At 43.6% G+C, this 20579-nt stretch overlaps 2 protein-coding genes and 1 long non-coding RNA gene across 4 annotated transcripts in view; 2 read left to right on the forward strand and 1 right to left on the reverse strand.

Annotated features, from left to right (window-relative positions):
* The first annotated feature begins 1329 nt into the window (after positions 1-1329).
* On the forward strand, positions 1330-17697 carry itpka (inositol-trisphosphate 3-kinase A). 2 transcript variants are annotated; one of them, XM_029730541.1, is made up of 7 exons: positions 1330-2328; positions 12674-12770; positions 13025-13238; positions 15440-15644; positions 15919-16020; positions 16403-16474; positions 16735-17697. In XM_029730541.1, the coding sequence occupies exons 1-7, from the start codon at positions 1897-1899 to the stop codon at positions 16966-16968; spliced, it is 1356 nt and encodes a 451-aa protein (XP_029586401.1). In that variant the 5' UTR covers positions 1330-1896; the 3' UTR covers positions 16969-17697. The 2 variants fall into 2 exon arrangements, with proteins under 2 accessions (XP_029586401.1, XP_029586400.1); XM_029730540.1 differs by having other exon boundaries at positions 1332-2328; positions 12671-12770.
* LOC115172791 (uncharacterized) lies at positions 13248-14663 on the forward strand. The gene is made up of 2 exons (XR_003871491.1): positions 13248-13802; positions 14017-14663. It is a non-coding gene; the product is annotated as an uncharacterized LOC115172791 (long non-coding RNA).
* A 9-nt stretch (positions 17698-17706) lies between the features above and the next one.
* The window catches only part of LOC115172789 (leukocyte tyrosine kinase receptor-like), a 97431-nt gene continuing 94558 nt past the window's right edge, over positions 17707-20579 (reverse strand). The window contains exon 29 of the mRNA XM_029730539.1: positions 17707-20529. Coding sequence (XP_029586399.1) covers positions 19459-20529 — 1071 coding nt within the window. The 3' untranslated portion in view covers positions 17707-19458. The remainder of the gene's footprint in view (positions 20530-20579) is intronic.

A 20579-nucleotide genomic window follows, 5' to 3' on the forward strand; every position in this document is an offset into this window, starting at 1 on the left:
GAGAGAGCAGCGGTGAGGCTGCCTCTCACCTGACTCACCGTCCATCCGCCTTCCATCCCTCCAGCCGATGGCGAAAGTCGTACTGCATTATTTCTGCCTCACCCACAAATGTATGTTGTTACTCCTATGACCAGAGAAAGTGAAATATTCCTCGATACTAAAAAATACACAAGCCGATTATAATATCGCGAGTTTATTGGAACGCTTAACAATAGGCCAACTCATTCATGCGGCTGCAGTGCTTGTGGTTTATAAAGCTTATATATTTTATGGCTTATAAAGGTGGGTGTTGAACAAAGTGTTGACAGTGCTAAATAACAACTTAAACATTAACGTACACATAAAAACAGAAGCTATGTGCTGTATTCGTTGTCTCTAGTCATGGTTTTACAGTTTTTAAATCTCAATTTCAATCTTGCTGTGCGTTCGAAGCTTCTTTTTACAGTCGATGGCTCCAGAAACTGTGCAGACACCGTATTCTGAGCTATCTGATTGGCCAGCGGTAGTCGTATAGGTGCACTTGATTTGCTCTCTGGGGCTAGCGGGGAGACGGAGTTCTACCTTCAGACACATGAAATGGGTCAAAATGGGAACACTTCTCCTTCACGGCGCTAGGGCTTCTGAATCAAGTGCAACTACCGACAACCGCGCGAAACGAATAACAAATAGGAACGCAAGGCTTCATCTTTTGAGTTTTTAAAGAAATGTTTGGTGATCGACTAAGAATGCATTAGAGAGCGACCAGATGTTGACCACTGTCCTAAAGTAATACTCTGATAGGATAGGATTGACTGGAAGTTAATGTATACACAGAACACACACACCCAGGAATACTATCTACGGTCAGTGAGCTAACAACAGTGTACCATATCGCTACTGTCTGCTGTCTGCAGCCATACCACGACATGTTAAAGACTTGATATTGCAGTTTCCCTCGTCTCATATTTCCCCCCCTGGGCACAGACGTCAATTCAACGTCTATTCCACGTTGGTTCAATGACATTTCATTGAAATTACGTGAAAAGAACTTTGATTCAACCACCGTGTGCCCAGTGGGTTAAATATAAATCATGCCATTATAAATCAGTAAGGTTCCTGAGACAGTTCTTGATGGCGACTCATTAATCTTCTGAGTGAAATATTAACATCAATTCAGTTTGGGTTACATTAACTTTGTCTTGCCTTTGTTTGCGCAGCTACAGTGAAAATATGGCTCATTCAACATCATAGTTTTTCAGTGAGAGATTTGAACCCCACTTGATTTTGTTCAGTTGACAACTACAACAGCTGGAACAGGTGTAGCCTGTTTTGGCCCTCTACCGCTTATGCGCAGTGGGTGATATCTATTTTGCAGAGTGCAAGACTGAATGAGGAAGTAACGTGAAAACTCAAAATAACAGGTTTGCTATGCGGGATCCTTAGGACGCCCCTACCCCATTGCAGTTGATATTTAAAATGGTTACGGTAAAGGTTCGGGTGGGAGTTAAGGTTTAGTGTTTATGGGCGTCCCAAGGATACCGGATTGCACTGCCCATATACTTCAGCCAGGAAGAGAGACAAAAACAATGCGGAAGATAAAAGCGTGTGTTTTTGGCTAACACTGTCGACGAGATGTGAGCTAAGGAAAGGGGTTCCCCAAAACACCAGTCAGCAAATTGGACCGCCGATGATGACCGCCTGAAACGTCTCGCTTTTATCGGACAGTGGCCTAAACAGAGGAAAACCTATTGCAGTATTGCACAATATTTAATACACTGAAACTTGGACTCCAAAATATTTGGCCTACTGTATTGAGATGGCTACGTTTGATTGAGTGCGGTTAAATTCAATCGTAGCGCCGTACAATTTTGATAACACCGCGTCGGTTGTGAACACTCGCTCGCGTTCATCAGTCGAATGCCGAAGGAGAGAGAGAAGAGGCGAAAGTCCTCCAAGGAGGCAGGGCTGTCTGGCGCTGGTATTAGTGATGGGTTCGTTAAAGAGCGCAGAACAAGCCGCAGAGCATCTGAGCTTCGCGATGAACTCTGCCAAATGAAAGAAGTAAGGTTATCTGAGTTTAACTCCACTCAAGTGCAAACTACTATGATGGAGTCGCTCCGTGTACCGCAGGTGACAATAACCCCAGATGGAGGCTGCTCGCGGGAGATCCAGCAGGAGGACTGGGCTGATGTGGAAGGTTCTCTGCGACGGAAAATGTCAAACTCGTCAATCTCCTCAACAGGTTCCTCCATCATGTTGGAAGAGTCAGAGGATGACATTCTGAGTGACAACGAGACAAAGAGCAAGGGAAATATCACTTTAGAACATTTGTGTGAGGACACGAGTGAAGTGAGTATAGACTATTCTTCATTCAAATACAGTAATATTGTTGTTACGTTGTAATTACACCCAACAGAGCACTGTAACTCTGGGGGGAAATAGTTAGCCTATTCTCTTATATTCTATTGGATTCTATTCTAACCGGGGGCAGACTGGCTGGTCAAATGGCTGGTCAATCTTTTGCCAAGTGGGCCTGTCTAACTTGCTATTTTTTTTTTGTGCAAAATGATCAAGATCTGGCTAATAATGGGGGCCTCAAGGAAAAAATGGTCCGGTGTGTTAGAAATGCCAAGACGGAATTCCGGTCCCAGTCTGACCATGATCTACCAGTCAGCCTGAGGCTAATGTAAAACAAGATTTACTGGTGAATGTTATACAAACTTTGTATCATTGAAGTAACTAGTAGTAGTAAAAACATCCAATCACTGTGTGTAGTTACTAGAAAACCCTCCTCCCTCAGCCTGTCTTCAGAGACAGACACTTTGTGACCTCAAGCTGCATCACGTAGGTTATCATCCCCTGACCAGAGCCTGACTTGTTGTGCTGCAGTAGGGGGAAATTCACACTTCATTCAATTCATTCAGGGCTTGATGATTAGTAGAATGAGGTGTGCTTGTCCAAGGGTTACAATAAAAATGTGTACTGCTGGGGGTACTTAAAGACCAGGGTTGGGTAGCACTGCTCCATATCAACTCATATCTGGACCTTTTCATATTGACAATCCTCCGCCATTGACTTCCTAACTGGTGTTTAGTGTGTCACTGACAATAAACCACTATCACTTCCACCTTTACTCATTTTTGTTTGCCATGTGTGTCTGTAGTGTGGTAATAAACGTGTGAACTGTGTATCTGTCTCCTACTGGTCATTCTATGTCCTCTAACCGGGATGCTGGGACAGTTGTACCTATGATTTGAACCGGCACCTCTTTCAAGACCACCAACGCTCTTTGTCATGGTCCTTCGAGCCGAATAGGAACAATTGTCCAGGGTTATGACCAATAGTGACAGGATGCAGTTCATGCCGCATGCCCCAGCCCAGGCGTACATGTCGTGTGAGAAGAGGCGGACCGGAAATTCCAGTGGGAGGCGGGAGTTGAAGTTCATTCACTTTATTTCTATACAATTTTAAAACTCCCAGAAACTATGTGGAGAATAGCAAAATCAAGAAACATTTCCCCCAGCATTATCACCTTGGCTGATGCAGGTTCATTCACCTCAGTCCATCTACAAACACATATCCTTTTAGCTATGCAATTAGCTGCTACCCATTAACTCACATTATTTCAGCACCGGGATTGAAAACTCTAATTTAAGTACAGAGAGATCTGTTAGCAGAAAAAAAAAGTTAGCTTTACATAACTATTTTTGGTGCAGTTTTACAGCTAGATTTTCCTGCAATTTGACACATTTTGCCATGACTTATGCCATGTTAATATGATATCTGAGTGAGAGTGACTAACAAAAGTAATGGGGGCTCTCTGGAGGTCAGGGCCCCAGGGCAGGTGCCTAGATGGTAATTCGGCCATGATTACTACAAGTTTGGCTAGACTAAGTAGACTAATTAACCAATCTAACAAATGTTAACTGACAAGGCCATGGGCTAATTGAGTGACTGTCATTGGGTGACATAACAAGAGGAAATCTGCTGATGCACAACCAAGTTTCAAAGTTGCACCTTATGTATTCTACTATTCTAACTCTCAACAGTAAGTTGAGACCCGACTGAGTTCCTAAAAAAAGCTAAATACAAAATATATATTTATAAATTAAACAATTACAGAGGTCCGGACCAGTGCAAATACAGTTGAAGTCAGAAGTTTACATACACTTAGGTTGGAGTCATTAAAACTTGTTTTTCAACCACTCCACAAATTTCTTGTTAACAAACTATAGTTTTGGCAAGTCGGTTAGGACATCTACTTTGTGCATGACACAAGTAATTTTTCCAACAATTCGTTACAGACAGATTATTTCACTTATAATTCACTGTATCACAATTCCAGTGGATCAGAAGCTTACCTACACTAAGTTGACTGTGCCTTTAAACAGCTCGGAGAATTCTAGAAAATGATGTCATGGCTTTAGAAGCTTCTGATAGGCTAATTGACATCATTTGATTCAATTGGAGGTGTACCTGTGGATGTATTTCAAGGCCTACCTTCAAACTCAGTGCCTCTTTGCTTGACATAATGGGAAAATCAAAAGAAATCAGCCAAGACCTCAGAAAATAAATTGTAGACCTCCACAAGTCTGGTTCATCCTTGGGAACAATTTCCAAATGCCTGAAGGTACCATGTTCATCTGTAGAAACAATAGTATAAACACCATGGGACCTTGCAGTCATCATACCGCTCAAGAAGGAGATGGGTTCTGTCTCCTAGAGATTAACGTACTTTGGTGCGAAAAGTCCAAATCATTCCCAGAACAACAACAAAGGACCTTGTGAAGATGCTGGAGAAACAGGTACACAAGTATCTATATCCACAGTAAAACGAGTCCTATATCGACATAACCTGAAAGGCCGCTCAGCAAGGAAGAAGCCACTGCTCCAAAACCGCCATAAAAAAGCCAGACTACGGTTTGCAACTGCACATGGGGACAAAGATCGTACTTTTTGGAGAAATGCCCTCTGGTCTGATGAAACAAAAATAGAACTGTTTTGTCATAATGACCATCGTAATGTTTGGAGGATAAAGGGGGAGGCTTGCAAGCCGAAGAACACTATCCCAACTGTGAAGCACGGGGGTGGCAGCGTCATGTTGTGGTGGTGCTTTGCTGCAGGAGGGACTGGAGCACTTCACAAAATAGATGGCATCATGAGAAAGGAAAATTCTGTAGATATATTGAAGCAACATCTCAAGACATCAGTCAGGAAGTTAAAGCTTGGTCGCAAATGGGTCTTCCAAATGGACAATGATCCCACGCATACTTCCAAAGTTGTGGCAAAATGTCTTAAGGACAACAAAGTTAAGGTTTTGGAGTGACAAAGCCCTGACCTCAATCCTATAGAAAATGTGTGGGCAGACCTGAAAAAGCGTGTGCAAGCAAGGAGGCCTACAAACCTGACTCAGTTACACCAGCTCTGTCAGGAGGAATGGGCCAAAATTCACCCAACTTTTTGTGGAAAGCTACCCGAAACGTTTAACCCAATTTAAACATTTTAAAGGCAATGCCACCAAATACTAATTGACCTAAGACAGGGATTTTTTACTAGGATTAAATGTCAGGAATTGTGAAAAACTGAGTTTAAATGTACTTGGCTAAGGTGTATGTAAACTTCAGACTTCAACTGCGTGTAGCTACGGCCCTGAAAGCAAGACACAGACACAGAAACCTTGCAGCGCCCATCCAGAGTCCCGCTCCTGTCCAGCAGCCACCAGCTCCACTACCTACATCTGGTTACTGGCAGTTCCCCAATGCCGAGTACCACAGAACCAACAAACTTTATCCTGTGTACCAGGCAGTGCAGCAGCCTCAGATGGCTTGGTCCCGGCTTGGCCCGCCAGCTAGTTCAGCCGCCACCCGGACTCCAGCATGTCAGGTGGTCACCAGCTCCCCAGGAGGTTCTTCAGCCTGTGCCTTCGCCAGTGCCTTGGCCTATCAGATGGCCACAAGGACTCCACCATGTCCAGCCAGAAACACAGAACCCTGAGCTTCAACCAGCCATGCAGCCCCCTGTGCGCCAGTCCTTCCAGCAGCTGCCAGAGTTGACCCCAGGCCTGCCACTCGCACCGATGCCATGACAGGCATCCATTCACGCGCCTATGCCGACGCTGGAACCAACCCGGCCTCCACGGCTCCCATTCCCATTTCTTGAGACAGCCGAGCATTTTCCAGAGCTGCACCCAGCCATGTCGTCCAAAGCGTTCCAGTCAGCCAACCTGATGACAGTGATGCAGCCAGACCAGCGACTGCCACAGAGGCCCAAGCCATTTCACTAGGCTTGTGTACCGGGGTACAGACGTGACACTAAATGTTTCCCAGCTACATATCTTATAACTATTAAGTTACCTGTCTAGAATGTGCGCAATGCTCTGAAGTTGTGCATTTGGTTTGCTAATTTAGTAGCAAGCTATCTAGCTAAATTGTTAGCTTCTTCCAAAATCTAGCTTCACTTGGTAACAGCAGAGAACACCCTCCTGGCGCAAGTGCATTGCTATCGAATATGTATTTTGTCCGTGCTGCCAACTGAGTAGCATTTTTGAGTTACTTATATAACTTTATGAGCTGGGATGTCTATCCTGAAAATAGTTTAAGTCAGATACGGTGTAAAATGTCCGCAATGCGCTCATTAGCATTTAGTTAGCATTCTCTATGGGATTTTACATGTACTCGTTAGCATTGCTAACCTTTGGATTACAGAGGCAGAGTGGGGTTTGAAAATAACACAGTGCCGGTATTACCGCAAATCCCAGTATGGCACTATGTCGTTATGAAGGTATGGCAATCTGGATACCGCCCAAGCTTACGTTCCAGATTCAGCACCAGGATCCACTTCCCGGACCAGATTAGGGCCTTCACGGGGCAGCAACTGGAGGGTTTTGCTGTATTAAAAATGTACTACATACATTTGGGGTGGCTGTTGAAAACCCTTCTTCTACCCTGCAGCCTGTTTTGAAGACAAAAACTTTGTGATATCAGGCTGCATCAAGTAGGTTACCATCTCCTGACAAGAGACTGACTATTGTCCTGCAGTAGAGGGTAATTCACAGCTCCATTGCTAGGGAGGTTGCTAGGGAGCCTGCTGGAACTCGCCTGGTTTTGGAGAAACTGGTTTTGGCAGGGGTGTATTTGTAACGGCTCATGGTGTAATTGTAACAACATACAGGAACTCAAGTCCTTTTGTTCACCTGACCTAGAATTCCTCACAATCAAATGCTGACCGTATTACCTCCCAAGAGAATTCTCTTCGGTTATTGTCACTCCCTTTTATATCCCCCCTCAAGCCGATACCACGACGGCCCTCAAGGAACTTCAATGTACTTTATGCAAACTGGAAACCATATATCCTGAGGCTGCATTTATTGTAGCTGGAGATTTTAACAAAGCAAATTTGAGAACAAGGCTAGCTAAATTCTATCAGCACATCGACAGTAGCACTCGCGCTGGAAAAACACTGGATTACTGCTTCTCTAACTTCCTCGATGCATTCAAGGCCCTCCCCCGCCCTCCTTTCGGCAAATCTGACCACAACTATTAAAACCTACCCTAACCAGAAACCGTGGAAAGATGGCGGCATTCACGCAAAACTGAAAGCGCGAACCACCACATTTAACCATGGGAAGGTCACCGGGAATATGACCGAATACACACACTGTAGTTATTCCCTCTGCAAGGCAGTCAAACAAGCAAAATGTCAGTATAGAGACAAAGTGGAGTCGTAACTCAATGGCTCAGACACGAGACGTATGTGGCAGGGTCTACAGACAATCACAGACTACAAAAGGAAAACCAGCGATACTCCATCTTAACTCCTCCACATTTACTGGATTGGTTGAACAGTGCAGAAGAGAACCTCCCCCGACAGTTGTTTATCTTCTCGTCAAGACCAGTATGTAGGGGATCTAGTTTCAGGCGTTTCTTTTATGCCTGCTACGTCTGCCCCTGAACTCTTTAGTTGTTTCCAGTAGGAGGGCAGGTTGAGACAAGCTATGTGAATTCCTGTCCTCCACATCAAATCACATTTGGACCTTTTCATATGGACAAGCCTCCACCCTGGACTTCCTAACTGGTGTTCCTAACGTCCTCTTCTGGGACAGTTGTACTGATGCGCCTCTTTGGATACCACCACCAGTTGGTGGTGCTCTTTTTCCGTTGCTGAAATGTCTGATCTGTGATAATCTGAGAGCATTACATGCGTAGAGATAAGGGATTATTGTCTACTAGCATACATCAGATCTGGTCTAAAGTTTTTGGGTTATTATGACTGAGTAAACTTTTCTGTATAAAGTAATAATCGATCTACAATATTTTCCAAGTACACTACCATGTTTGGATGAAAAACAATTTTAAAGGTTGTTGAAAAGTTTCTAGATTTGTTCTGAACTTCAAATCACAGTGCAGCCAATATATAGAAAATATCTTAAAGCAGGGTGTAATTCCCTAAAGTCTAAAGTAATAACATTGAGGTGGTTATTTGATCACATGTATTATATGTATTGACCTGCATGCTTTCAAAGAGCTCAACAAGCACTATCTTGAGTGTTTATTAGGTTAAATTAGCCAAGGAGCCTAAAGGAGAGGAAGGGCTAGGTTATAGTTCAGCACTGTGTCGTAAGATAACTGTAAACACATGTCTCTTCTCTGATTTATATGAAGTGCTTCTTCATTCTTTAATGGGAGTAAGCCTTCTGATGACTGTATTAAACATCCTTTCCTTAATGTATTAGTCTACAACCCCTTCATACACAAGAAATTAAGCCACATACAGTACATGGGATACTGGTATAATCAGTTGTTTTTAGGATCTCAGTAACGTTTTCATCTTTATATTGCAAACATTCACCCTAAGTGAAAAACGGCACATTTAGAAACGTGAAAGGATTTTTCAAAGCTAATCAAGAGCCAAGTCATAAGTTAGCGCTGATCACTTGGGTAATTACAGACACGGTACTCTAATGGTTTATTTTGACTTGTTTGTGATCATGTCAGATAGCTAACTATTGGCCTATCTTAAAGGTAATCTTCAGACATGAACCGAGTTGTCTGTGAGACAACACAGAAGTGGAAAGGAATTAGATTACCCCCCCATATTAAAGGAAAACTCCACCCAAAAACAATATTTTGGTATTTGTTCCATTAGTCCATTGTTGACATAGTCCCAAAATGTTTTGCTTGTCAGTACTCAAGTTTTCAAGATATGTAACTTTCAAAATACAGAAATCATCCCTGTATGATGGATTTTGCATCATGTGATGCAAAACTCAGCATTATATGATGCAAAATTATTTATTTATTTTGAAAGTTACATATCTTGAAAACTTGAGTGCTAACAAGCAAAACATTTTGGGACTATGTCAACAATGGACTAATGAAATAAATGTCAAAAGTTAGTTTTGGGGTGGAATTTTCCTTTAATTGAGTATACTCCCTTCATGTATGATGGTCTTCAAAAAGTTTGAAATCACCCTGGTCTCTCGTCTGAGGCGGCCATCTTGTTTTACCATTGTCTTATAGCACAGAATACAGGCGCTGCTGTACACCTGACCTATGATTCAGGAGGACTGAGGGTGGTGCTGTATTTGACTTCAACACTTGACTGATGACTTGCATTGATAAAGTAGTGATACAGTTGTGATTTCAGGACAATACAGTAGTTTTAAACCCTAGAACTTAAAAGTAGCTGTGAATACCAACACAGCAAATTCTCCAGTGTTAAAAAAACAAAAATGTGAGTGTTAAATCAATTAATCTTATGCTACTCAAATATAAATGACAACATATTCTAAACAAATCAAATATGTTACTTAGAATTATTGCTGCACCCATTACTGAAATGGTTGTCCCAGTTTAGATGCTTTAGGTAGTCTCATAGCTTAGCCTTCCCAACCCTGGCAGTCATTTTGAATACAGGTTGTGTATGATACAAAATTCTAAATGTTGGATATCCCCACACTGGCTGGATTCCTATAGGATTTTCACATCACCTTGCACCTTGCACCTTGCAATCTCTGATTCAGAGGGGTTGGGTTAAATGTGGAAGACACATTTCAGTTGAATGCATTCAGTTGTGCAACTGACTAGGTATCCCCTTTCCCTAAACCAGCATAATGTGACTTGCAGGCCTGATGTGGCCTATAAACCATGAATTTCAGGTCATTATATTACACGCTCAGAAAAAAAGGTTTAGATTTTTTCCTAAAGGGGTACAAACACTTTTCACTGTATTGGTACAAAGGTCAGTTATGAGTGCATAAAAGTTCATACCTCAGGACTCGAAAGGTAAGGCACTGTGGGAAATATTTGGCTTTACACTAAGCAGTGTGTTAATTTAACATTGTTCTGATGTCTATAGGGGTCCACAGACTCAACAATTTCAGTGTTTTTTTTTTAACACTGAAGATTTTGCTGTGTATATGATGATCCAACAAAGTTTTCAAATAATGTCACTTGTGAACGTAAAAAACACGTACGACTTCTAAGGCCTCTGTATCTGCTGGTTGTCAGAAGCCATATTTGACTTTGTCTCTGACATCAGTGTCTTTGTACCTCTGTGTAACTCTTCAGAGCTATGCTCAGCCATCTCCATAGAAGGCTCTTAGCTGTCAACTTCCTTTAAACACACTGAATACACATCGCCTGGCCCTGCTGGAAGGGAAGGCTGTGTACATTGTGGTGCTCACTGCTCAGTGTTCAGTGTTTCAACAGGGGCAGGTCAGTATGACAGGCCACTTGAAAAGCTCTCATACCCAACCTTTTTATTGATCTTTCTAGTCATTCAAAACAAACAATGGTAATGGAAAAAAGTGGCTCTCTGTTCTGAAAATAGAGATTGCATTAACTCTCTATACCCTTTGTTTATAGCAGATAAAGTGTCCAGTCAGCCCCCACACTTGCAGTACAAGCCACCCCCATAGTCCTATGAGTCTATGACAAATGGTTGTGTGCCAATTTCAGCCACATTGACATTTAGGTATTGACCTTTCAACACAGAAAGAAAAGTCCTACTTTGTACACTAGGTTACCCGCTCTCTGTATTTCTAGTATGACAGTGACTTGTAGTGAAAAAGAGGTTTGAATTTTTATGACATCACATTTATTGATGCTAGCAATTTGTGAAATACGCGTATGCTTATGCATGCTCATATTAGAATGTGCCAGGCTGAGAAACCGAGTGAATCATACAGTATTGAGTGAATCAACAGCTTGAGTGAATCATACAGTATTGAGTGAATCAACAGCTTGAGTGAATCATACAGTATTGAGTGAATCAACAGCTTGAATGACTCATACACTATTATTACTCCCTTGTTCCTGTTTTTGTTACTGGTATGACATTGTAATTGGTCTAGTCATTATGTAGTAGGCTCTATTTGCAGCTGATTGAAGACGCCTTATTTGCGGTCAGTCTGTCAACCACATTAGGCCCGGCTTTACAAAGTAAGGTGTGTCCCAGAACTAACCAGGAATGTGTTATCTAGAGGGTTATAGGAATAAACATTTTTACAAACATTGCGTTGTATTGTAGTTTGTGAGAGAACACACCTCATACAGTTAAAATGTAGCATTTATTTTCAGGAATTGAAACACGTTCTACTTCAAATTCTACTTCAGCTTTTACACTACTTTTTTAGAATAACTGTGTAGCCACAAATGGAAGGACTATATGTTCATATTTCTTGATCTTGACAGAGCACAGGGCTTTTTAAAAATACATGTTGATTAATAGGTTGTCACTATTACTATTGGTTATGTGCCTGAGAGAGTGTTGGAGGCCTGTGTGGAAATATGACACCCACACAGCCGACTATTATTACAACAACAATTGAACTTTATACACCACATCAACAAGTGAGTGGAGCATACCACTTGACATTTCAAAGTGGCTGTGGGGTCTGTTATTGGTTTTGAGTGTGTACACTCAACAGAATGAGTCATTTTTTTCACCGAATCCAATGACCAGGGCTTTATTTCCTTTTACTGCAATCTCAGCATACTGAATAGTGACCTCCGACCTCTGTCTTAGTCGTAACCCTAAATCACTGTACATCTAGCTATGGTGAAATCTATCTAAAAAAGAACATGTATCATCTCTGTGTCATCAAGCACCTTCCTAAGTACTTTTCTGTCTGTGAAGCATGTCTGCTGTGAACATGATGTGTGACTCACTCAACATCTCATCACACATAGGGAAACAAAGTCATCATTTCTATGCCTGAATCATCCAGATCTCGTTGAACAAGATCTCCATGACTGTGTCTTAATGCAAATCACATGGCAACAGCAAGTCAGTCAAGTGCGACTATACACAGCAGCTGGTAGGGAAATGTGAGTTCCACAGAAATGACATGTAGCAAAGAGACTAATATGTTTGCGGATGAAGCCAGGGTTAAGGGTCAGGGTTTGAGGCTAGGATTAGAGTTGAGCCTGGACGAGGACATGAAGCTAGGGTTAGTGATGTACAGTAGCGATGACCCAAGTAACAGTGGCCAAGTGATTTAGACAGCTGTCCGTCATCAACTGAATTCAAAACATGATCATTATCCAAGATCATTATCGTTGTACAACTTCATTTACATACAGCCTACTGTTGAGCGCTGGATTGAGGACAGTGTCTCTGCCTGGTTAATAATGAGACAGATACTCCATAGAGGTAAAGCTGACTTTTCCTGTGCTTGGTCCTTCTTCAGCAGAGCAAACCCTGGTGGAAGATAAAGACTATCGTCAACTGGCCTTTTCTTTCCCCACAAAGAAGAAACCTGTCCTGGGTTCAACTAGCTGGACACAAAGGTAAAACACAGTCACCATGGACGTGATCCCTCACCTATCACAGCAGCATACCAAGAACCAAGCACTAATGTAAGATGATGTGTACTGTACATCTTCCACACAAGATAAAGCACACGACACAGACAGTACTGTATACTACTGGCCACTTTGATACAATAGTAACCCATTACACACAATGTCAGATTCCATCTGAAAATGTCAGTCGTTAGTGGTTTGCTGTGGAATGTCAGTGTGTCAGTGCTTATCTTTTCCAGGTAATTTCAAAGCAGGCGGCGAAGGCACCATTCTGAAGAAGTTCTGTAAGAATGAGGAGCTGTGTTTTGAGAGTCTGCAGGGAGACGTGCTCCAGGACTTTGTACCAGGATATTATGGTGTGGTGGAGAGGGATGGGGATCCCTTCCTACATATGACTGATCTACTAGTCAACTTTGATAGACCCAGTGTCATGGACTGCAAGATGGGAGTGAGGTAAGGGAGCAGCAGTAGTGAGTAGGGAGCAACAGTAGTGAGTAGGGAGCAGCAGTAGTGAGTAGGGAGCAGCTAGGTGAGTAGGGAGCAGCAGTAGGGAGTAGAGAACAGCAGTAGTGAGTAGGGAGCAGCAGTAGTGAGTAGAGAACAGCAGTAGTGAGTAGGGAGCAGCAGTAGTGAGTAGAGAACAGCAGTAGTGAGTAGGGAGCAGCTAGGTGAGTACGGAGCAGCAGTAGTGAGTAGAGAACAGCAGTAGTGAGTAGGGAGCAGCTAGGTGAGTACGGAGCAGCAGTAGTGAGTAAGGAGCAGCTAGGTGAGTACGGAGCAGCAGTAGTGAGTAGGGAGCAGCAGTAGTGAGTAGAGAACAGCAGTAGTGAGTAGGGAGCAGCTAGGTGAGTACGGAGCAGCAGTAGTGAGTAGGGAGCAGCAGTAGTGAGTAAGGAGCAGCTAGGTGAGTACGGAGCAGCAGTAGTGAGTAGAGAGCAGCTAGGTGAGTACGGAGCAGCAGTAGTGAGTAAGGAGCAGCTAGGTGAGTACAGAGCAGCAGTAGTGAGTAAGGAGCAGGTAGGTGAGTAGAGAGCAGCTAGGTGAGTACGGAGCAGCAGTAGTGAGAAGCAGTAGTGAGTAGGGAGCAGCAGTAGGGAGCAGCTAGGTGAGTACGGAGCAGCAGTAGGGAGCAGCTAGGTGAGTAGGGAGCAGCAGTAGTGAGTAAGGAGCAGCAGTAGTGAGTACGGAGCAGCAAGGTGAGAATGGAGCAGCAGTAGTGAGTAGGGAGCAGCTAGGTGAGTACGGAGCAGCAGTAGTGAGTAGGGAGCAGCAGTAGTGAGTAGGGAGCAGCTAGGTGAGTACGGAGCAGCAGTAGTGAGTAGGGAGCAGCAGTAGGGAGCAGCTAGGGGAGCACGGAGCAGCAGTAGTGAGTAGGGAGCAGCAGTATGTCTGTTCTATAATAATGTGTAGAATACTACATGTCTGGCCTTTTAGGAGGATTAAGCAATTTTGAGGAAATACTAACAAATCATTGTTGGACTACTGTAATTTACCTATATCCCTCTTACACATCAGTGCTCCTGATAGTAGAACATACAGGCTGTCAACCTGTTCTGTTTGCTCTTGATAAAACACCTGTTGTTACTGGTTCTCTGAGGATTTCCTGCCACATACAGCCGGTGGGGCGTCAAGGCACACAGAGAGGCCGTCACTACTGAGCCACATGTTTCCTGTACACAGCCAGAAAGAACCACACACACACACACACATACACACACACACACACACACACACACACACACACACACACACACACACACACACACACACACACACACACACAGTGGGGAGATAGGGTGCAGGCACAGGGTGTCCCTGGTGACTCCCTTTTGACAAACACACACAACCACCCAAGCTCTCTCGCCTACTGCTAACAAACACTCATACTGTCAACCAGTTAAACTAACAGTCATGCTGGGTACTTTGGAGTCTCCTCCTTGCTTCCTACTACTATACAGAGGAAGTTCAGAATGAAACTGAAATTCACTGAACGTAGGACTCTACCAAGTAAGACTTAGGGCTCTATTCAATCCGCATAGCGGAAGTTCAGCGTTTCAGCGTGATTTAAATGTAAAGGCAATGTTCCCGCGTTAGCGGAGACTTCCATTACGGTAAACGCTGCATATGTCAGATCAATCGTACATTACCTTTACATTTCTATTGTGTAATCTGTAACACTTCAGTGATACAGGTTGAATAGAAACCTTAGAAAGTAAATTCTACCATCTAAAGCATACAAAGGTCACATTATAAACTGGGTGGTTCGAGCCCTGAATGCTGATTGGCTGACAGCCGTGGTATACCACGGGTATGACAAAACATTTATTTTTACTGCTCTAATTACGTTAGTAAGCAGTTTATGACAGCAATAAGGCACCTTACGGTTTGTTGAATATGGCCAATATACCACGGCTAAGGGCTGTATCCAGGCACTCCTCTTTGCGTCATGCGTAAGAACCACCCTTAGCCGTGGTATATTGGCCATATACCACACCCCCTCGGGCCTTATTGCTTAAGTATAACATGCCATTGTCTGTAATACCACTCAGCTATCATCATACACAACAAGACCAAATGAAAAGTCACTTAGCCGTGATGGTGCTAAATAGTGTGATGGCCCCTCAGCGTGTCTCTCTCTGTTGTCCTCTCCTCAGGACGTATCTGGAGGAGGAGCTGGTGCGAGCCCGAGAGCGGCCTAAGCTCCGTAGGGACCTGTTTGACAAGATGCTGGAGGTGGACAGTGAGGCCCCCAGCCCCCAGGAGCACCTCCAGAGGGCCGTCACCAAACCCCGCTATATGCAGTGGAGAGAGACCCTCAGCTCCACACACACACTGGGCTTCCGCATCGAAGGCATCAAAGCAAGTACCCATGTATCAACCTGAGTGTCAACATAAAGGAAGCAATTCAGTCCGTGTTCACTCAAAACGCAACCACAGAGATCCCTTTTCATTTAAACCAGAACATATACAAAAGGCTTATTCCTAGACTAAAAACTTTTTTTATGGTTCATTTTGCACAGTTGTTCATGTGAAGTTCATTACATACTGTATGCAATAAAGTAATGTCTGAGCCTTGACCCTGTTGCACGTGGACAGGGCTGCTTATCAACATATCGACTGTTCCTCCTCTCAGAAAGCTGACGGGACGTGTCATACGGATTTCAAGAAGACCCAGTCTAAGGAGGATATCACTCAGGTCTTCAGGGACTTTGCCACAAACAACACAAACATACTAGTAGGTTGACAGCTACTAGTTGTACCTGTTTTCGTGTTGCATCTGCATTCGTTTGCATGGTCTGCTGATTTTTGAGAAATAGAGACATACAGTACATACCTGTCTCATGTAAAGTGAATACTTGAACAGTCAAACATTTTGGTTTGACTTGACCTACCTTTTGTAAGATCTCATGAGAAGTGATACACATTGGTAAATATTTGGATATGATAAGCAACCCAAATGGCAATATGCACTACAGTAGATCCTGTTGGAATGACAGATAGCAAATATAATTGAACGACCTAGACATATAACCTCTATTGATTTTATGAATTTATCAAGGGAGGTTCCCAACTCTCAACCCTACAGCCAGAATAATCATATTGCCTCTCTAATACAGAATTCCTACCTGAGTAAACTAGCAAAAATTCAACAAGCCCTGATGTCATCTGAGTTCTTCAAGAGACACGAGGTGAATATAGAAGCTTTAGGTCATCTGCACCTGTTTTCTGTTGACATTTGTTCATCACACTAGATATATTAAACATCTAAAGAGCTTTTATGAGGTTTACCGGTAAATAATATAAATAATACCCACTGGGCAAAAATGTCAATTCAACGTCTATTGCACATCTGTTCAATGTAATTTCATTGAAATGACATGGAAACACTTGATTCAACCAGTGTATGCCCAGTGGTTATTGTAATGAGTAAAAGTCTTCTCTCTCCAAGGTGATTGGGAGCTCCCTCCTCTTCATTCATGACCACACTGAGCGAGCTGAGGTTTGGCTCATTGACTTTGGCAAGACTACAGCTTTACCAGAGGGACAGACTCTGAACCACTCCATACCCTGGCAGGAGGGCAACCGAGAGGACGGATACATGTGGGGACTGGACAACCTGATGAGGACACTGGGCTCTTTGACTAACAAAGGAACTAGTGAAGGAACTAATGAGTGCCTTTAAGCTATGGCCACCTGGGAGGGATGGACTACACCATTCTAGTAGTTAGAGAACCCTGGCAGTAATATACAGTCTCAAGGTTCCCCTCAATCACAAAGTATACATACTGTGTAAATCAAACTTACAGCTTACCTATGTACTGTATTCAGCACAACAAATTGTATCTCAGCGTATTGTTGAAGCTATTGTAGCATGGAGATAAGGGATTGCGTTTTTTAAAGTATGTCTGTGCCTTGTGAACAAACGATACATTTTAGGGAAATTTTAATGAATGCAAATTAATGAACAGACAAAAACCTGTGATTGTAGTGCCTGTATATTCTAGAAAGCCATACAATACTATCGATGTAAGGGACAGTATTGCATAGAAATCTAACCCATTCCATATTCCAAGGTGTCATTAGATTTGATTGATTTCAGTTTTTGATAATCAAGCATGTTCTTTTATTTTGTTTTCAAACTTTATTGAAGACATTAGGCATACTGTATTCTAATACAGTTACATACACCAGTGCGTCTTTAGGATCATCTCATTATCACGACGAAGGATGAATGAAAAATGAATCACGCAAGTATTGTAGCAAGTATTGTATTATGACAGTCCATGAGACTAACCTCAGAAAAACACTATTGCCTTGTCCCAATGAGTTAGAAATGGTTGTGTATTGGGATTTCTTTCATATGTACAAGTAAAAATATGTCTTGCTGTATTATAAAACACTTATCAAAACACAAAGGAGAGAAATATTTCTTCATTTATTTGGGGTAGAAGTATACAAGAACAAGTATATTGCATAGTTTCTAGCCTTTGTTCTTCTGTGTAGAGGCACTCAACTTTAGATCTGTGGAATATAAGCCAAAACATGTGAACTAAAATGCAATTGTTTTCACAGACAAATATTTTTTAGGAGATTGTACCTTACCAGGTAGAATCAGGATAGGGGGTTTTCTTCACTAATATATAGGCTCCTATGGATCCTAAAAGAAACACAATCCCTCAAGGTCTCAGCAGATTTACAAATCATGAGTAATAGTGAAGTTGTCAAGAGGATGACAAGACTTGTCCACCTTTAGGCTACAGTCAGAAATATCGTCAGACTTTGAGGTGGCTACAAAGTGCAAATTGGAACCATGGAACATTATCGTGACCTACCATTATTGGAACCAGTATGCTTTATTTCAGTGTAATAAGCTTACATGTATATATCAGTAACCGTACTGCTTTAACAACAGCTCATAACAATAATACATGTTATCTTGTGTCATAAATACTGAGAAATAAAAAAGTAAACGGCAAGCAAGCCCTCTAGTGAAATACACACACAAACTGTTTGGTATTTCATGAGAGGGCTGCCCCCTGTTGAGTGTAAGATGTACTGTAGAGTACTACATCACAAACACTAACTAGTGCTCTGGCAGACCCAATGGCAGTGATCAACTACAAGACACTTAAACATATACAAAAACACGTATAAATTAAGTATAACTGCTACAAATGTAATGAGTTAGTACAGTTTAAATTCCAATGTCAAATAATAGCATTTCATCTTTTGGTGTAGCCAAGGTGAAAGTTAGTATTATTAAAATGTTTCGTGTTGGAACAAGATGGATAAATTACAGAGGGGCTCCTACTATCACATTCTCTGCTCTTGGTGTCTCCAAAACCCTCTTCAGTAAAGAGTGAGAACAGTCACTATAAGACGAAATGCATTTAGAGAGGGTGAAGTATTAGTAGACAATGCGTATAATATGGTAAAACAGACTAAAGTATTAAGCCAATAAGACTAAATAAAATGTAAATGCTATCTACAAAATAACTATGACAATTCTAAACAAGAGATTAACTTTTGCTTATGAGCCAGATAGGGAACAGTAGATAGCACAAGTAATTATAATTGTGATCACAAGTTCATACTCTCTCTGGTCTACTCAGTATCCATCACAGCACTTTCACACATACTGAAAACCTCCTTTCTGCCTTTTCCATCACCTGCATAGGCAACCATAGCTTCCTATATGTTTTCACAGTATTGATTTAGCAGTCAATTCCAGTCATTCATTCCAGTGTAAACCTAACAAGGACATGTTATAAACAAAGAAGAAAGGAATGGATTAACTAAAAAGCCCTGAACCAGAGGAGACACTGCACATTTGAATGGATGCCAGACATTGCAGATGACTCCAGCTAGGGCCTAGAAATCCTCTGAGGCTTGGATGTGCTTCTGTGCCAGTGATGGCCTTCTTGGGCTGTGTCACATTCCACCTCAGGAAGAGAACATGCTACCTGTCTCCTGGCAAAGCAGCATCTCCTTCTGTCTTTAACCTGTTGTGTTTTCTTGCTACTGTGGGCTTTCATATAAATCTCTCACCGTCTATACTAACTACAAAGCATCATCAGTAGTACCAAAACTACACAATAGTGTGTTCCTGTGCATGGCCAGTGAGGTGTGGGGTCTGTTCCAGTGTTCTGCTCCGCTCCCCCAGGGGCCAGGGTTAGACAGGGGTGACACTGAGGTCCTCAGACAGAGAGAAGCCTGAGTCTCTGTCCCGGGTCGGTTTCTCAGGCTTGGTGTGTCTCCTCACATCCTCGTGTCCGTAGCTGGCGTGGCGCTTCAGTAGCAGTTTGGGCATACAGTAAGAGGCCGCACCCAGGCCTGCCCCTGAGCAGGAGGAGAAGGAGGAGGTGCTGGGGGCACAGCTGGTGCTGGCACTGGTGCTGGGGCAGGGCTCTGGGCCTTTGGGCACCACTAGGGGCAGGCTCTCTGCCTCATAGCTCTGCTCATCATAGGCATAGTTGACATTGCCACAGGGGAAGCTCTGCAGCTTAGCCAAGTCCATGCCCAGGGCCTGGCCCCCGCTGGCTCCCCCTGCTTGGCCCTTCCGGGAGGACACCAGGCTGAGGCTGGGTGCACCTTGGGGTTGGGGAGCAGAGAGGGCCTGGCAGGCCGGGAAGGGGGACGAGGAGCACAGACTGCTGGGGACAGGGAGGCCGCTGCTGCCATCGCACCCAGAGTCGGTGCACTCAGAGGTAGGGGTGGCTGCCTGGGGGGCGGAGTAGCTGCTGGACAGGGGCATGGACTTGGTATGAGATAAGGCTGCCTTCCCCCGACCAAAGCTCTCCAGCACCCAGGAGCCATAGGTTGGGTTCCACAGGTTCTTTGTCTTGTTTTTTAGCCTCTGGCTGCCTGAGAAGGAGCTGTCCCTGGAGCAGGGCCAGTTGAGGGGCTCGGGGTGGAGCCAGGCCCCAGGGCAGACACCTGGACCCGGAGCAGGAACAGGCTCGGCCCAGCAGGGCTCCAGGGTCTCACGGTAGGAGGCCACCTCCTGAGGCAGCTGCTGGGGCCGCAGCAGACAGGGCTTGTGGGGCTGGGGCAGCGACGTGGGACCCATGCCCAGGCCCAGACCCAGACTGCTGATCTGGGGCGAGACCTCCTGGGAGGCAGTGTGGGCCAGCAGCAGAGGGGTCAGACTGCCTGGGGTGTCAGGGCGGATCACAGTGCTCAACTCCTCCTCCACTATAGGACCGTACTCCACAGGCAGGGGCGTGTTGATCACATCAGGGTCCTGGGCAAAAGAAAAGAGAGAATAGAAAACGGTGAATATGTATGGTGAGT

This window comes from Salmo trutta, chromosome 33 (assembly GCF_901001165.1).
Source record: "Salmo trutta chromosome 33, fSalTru1.1, whole genome shotgun sequence".
Lineage (NCBI taxonomy): Eukaryota > Metazoa > Chordata > Actinopteri > Salmoniformes > Salmonidae > Salmo > Salmo trutta.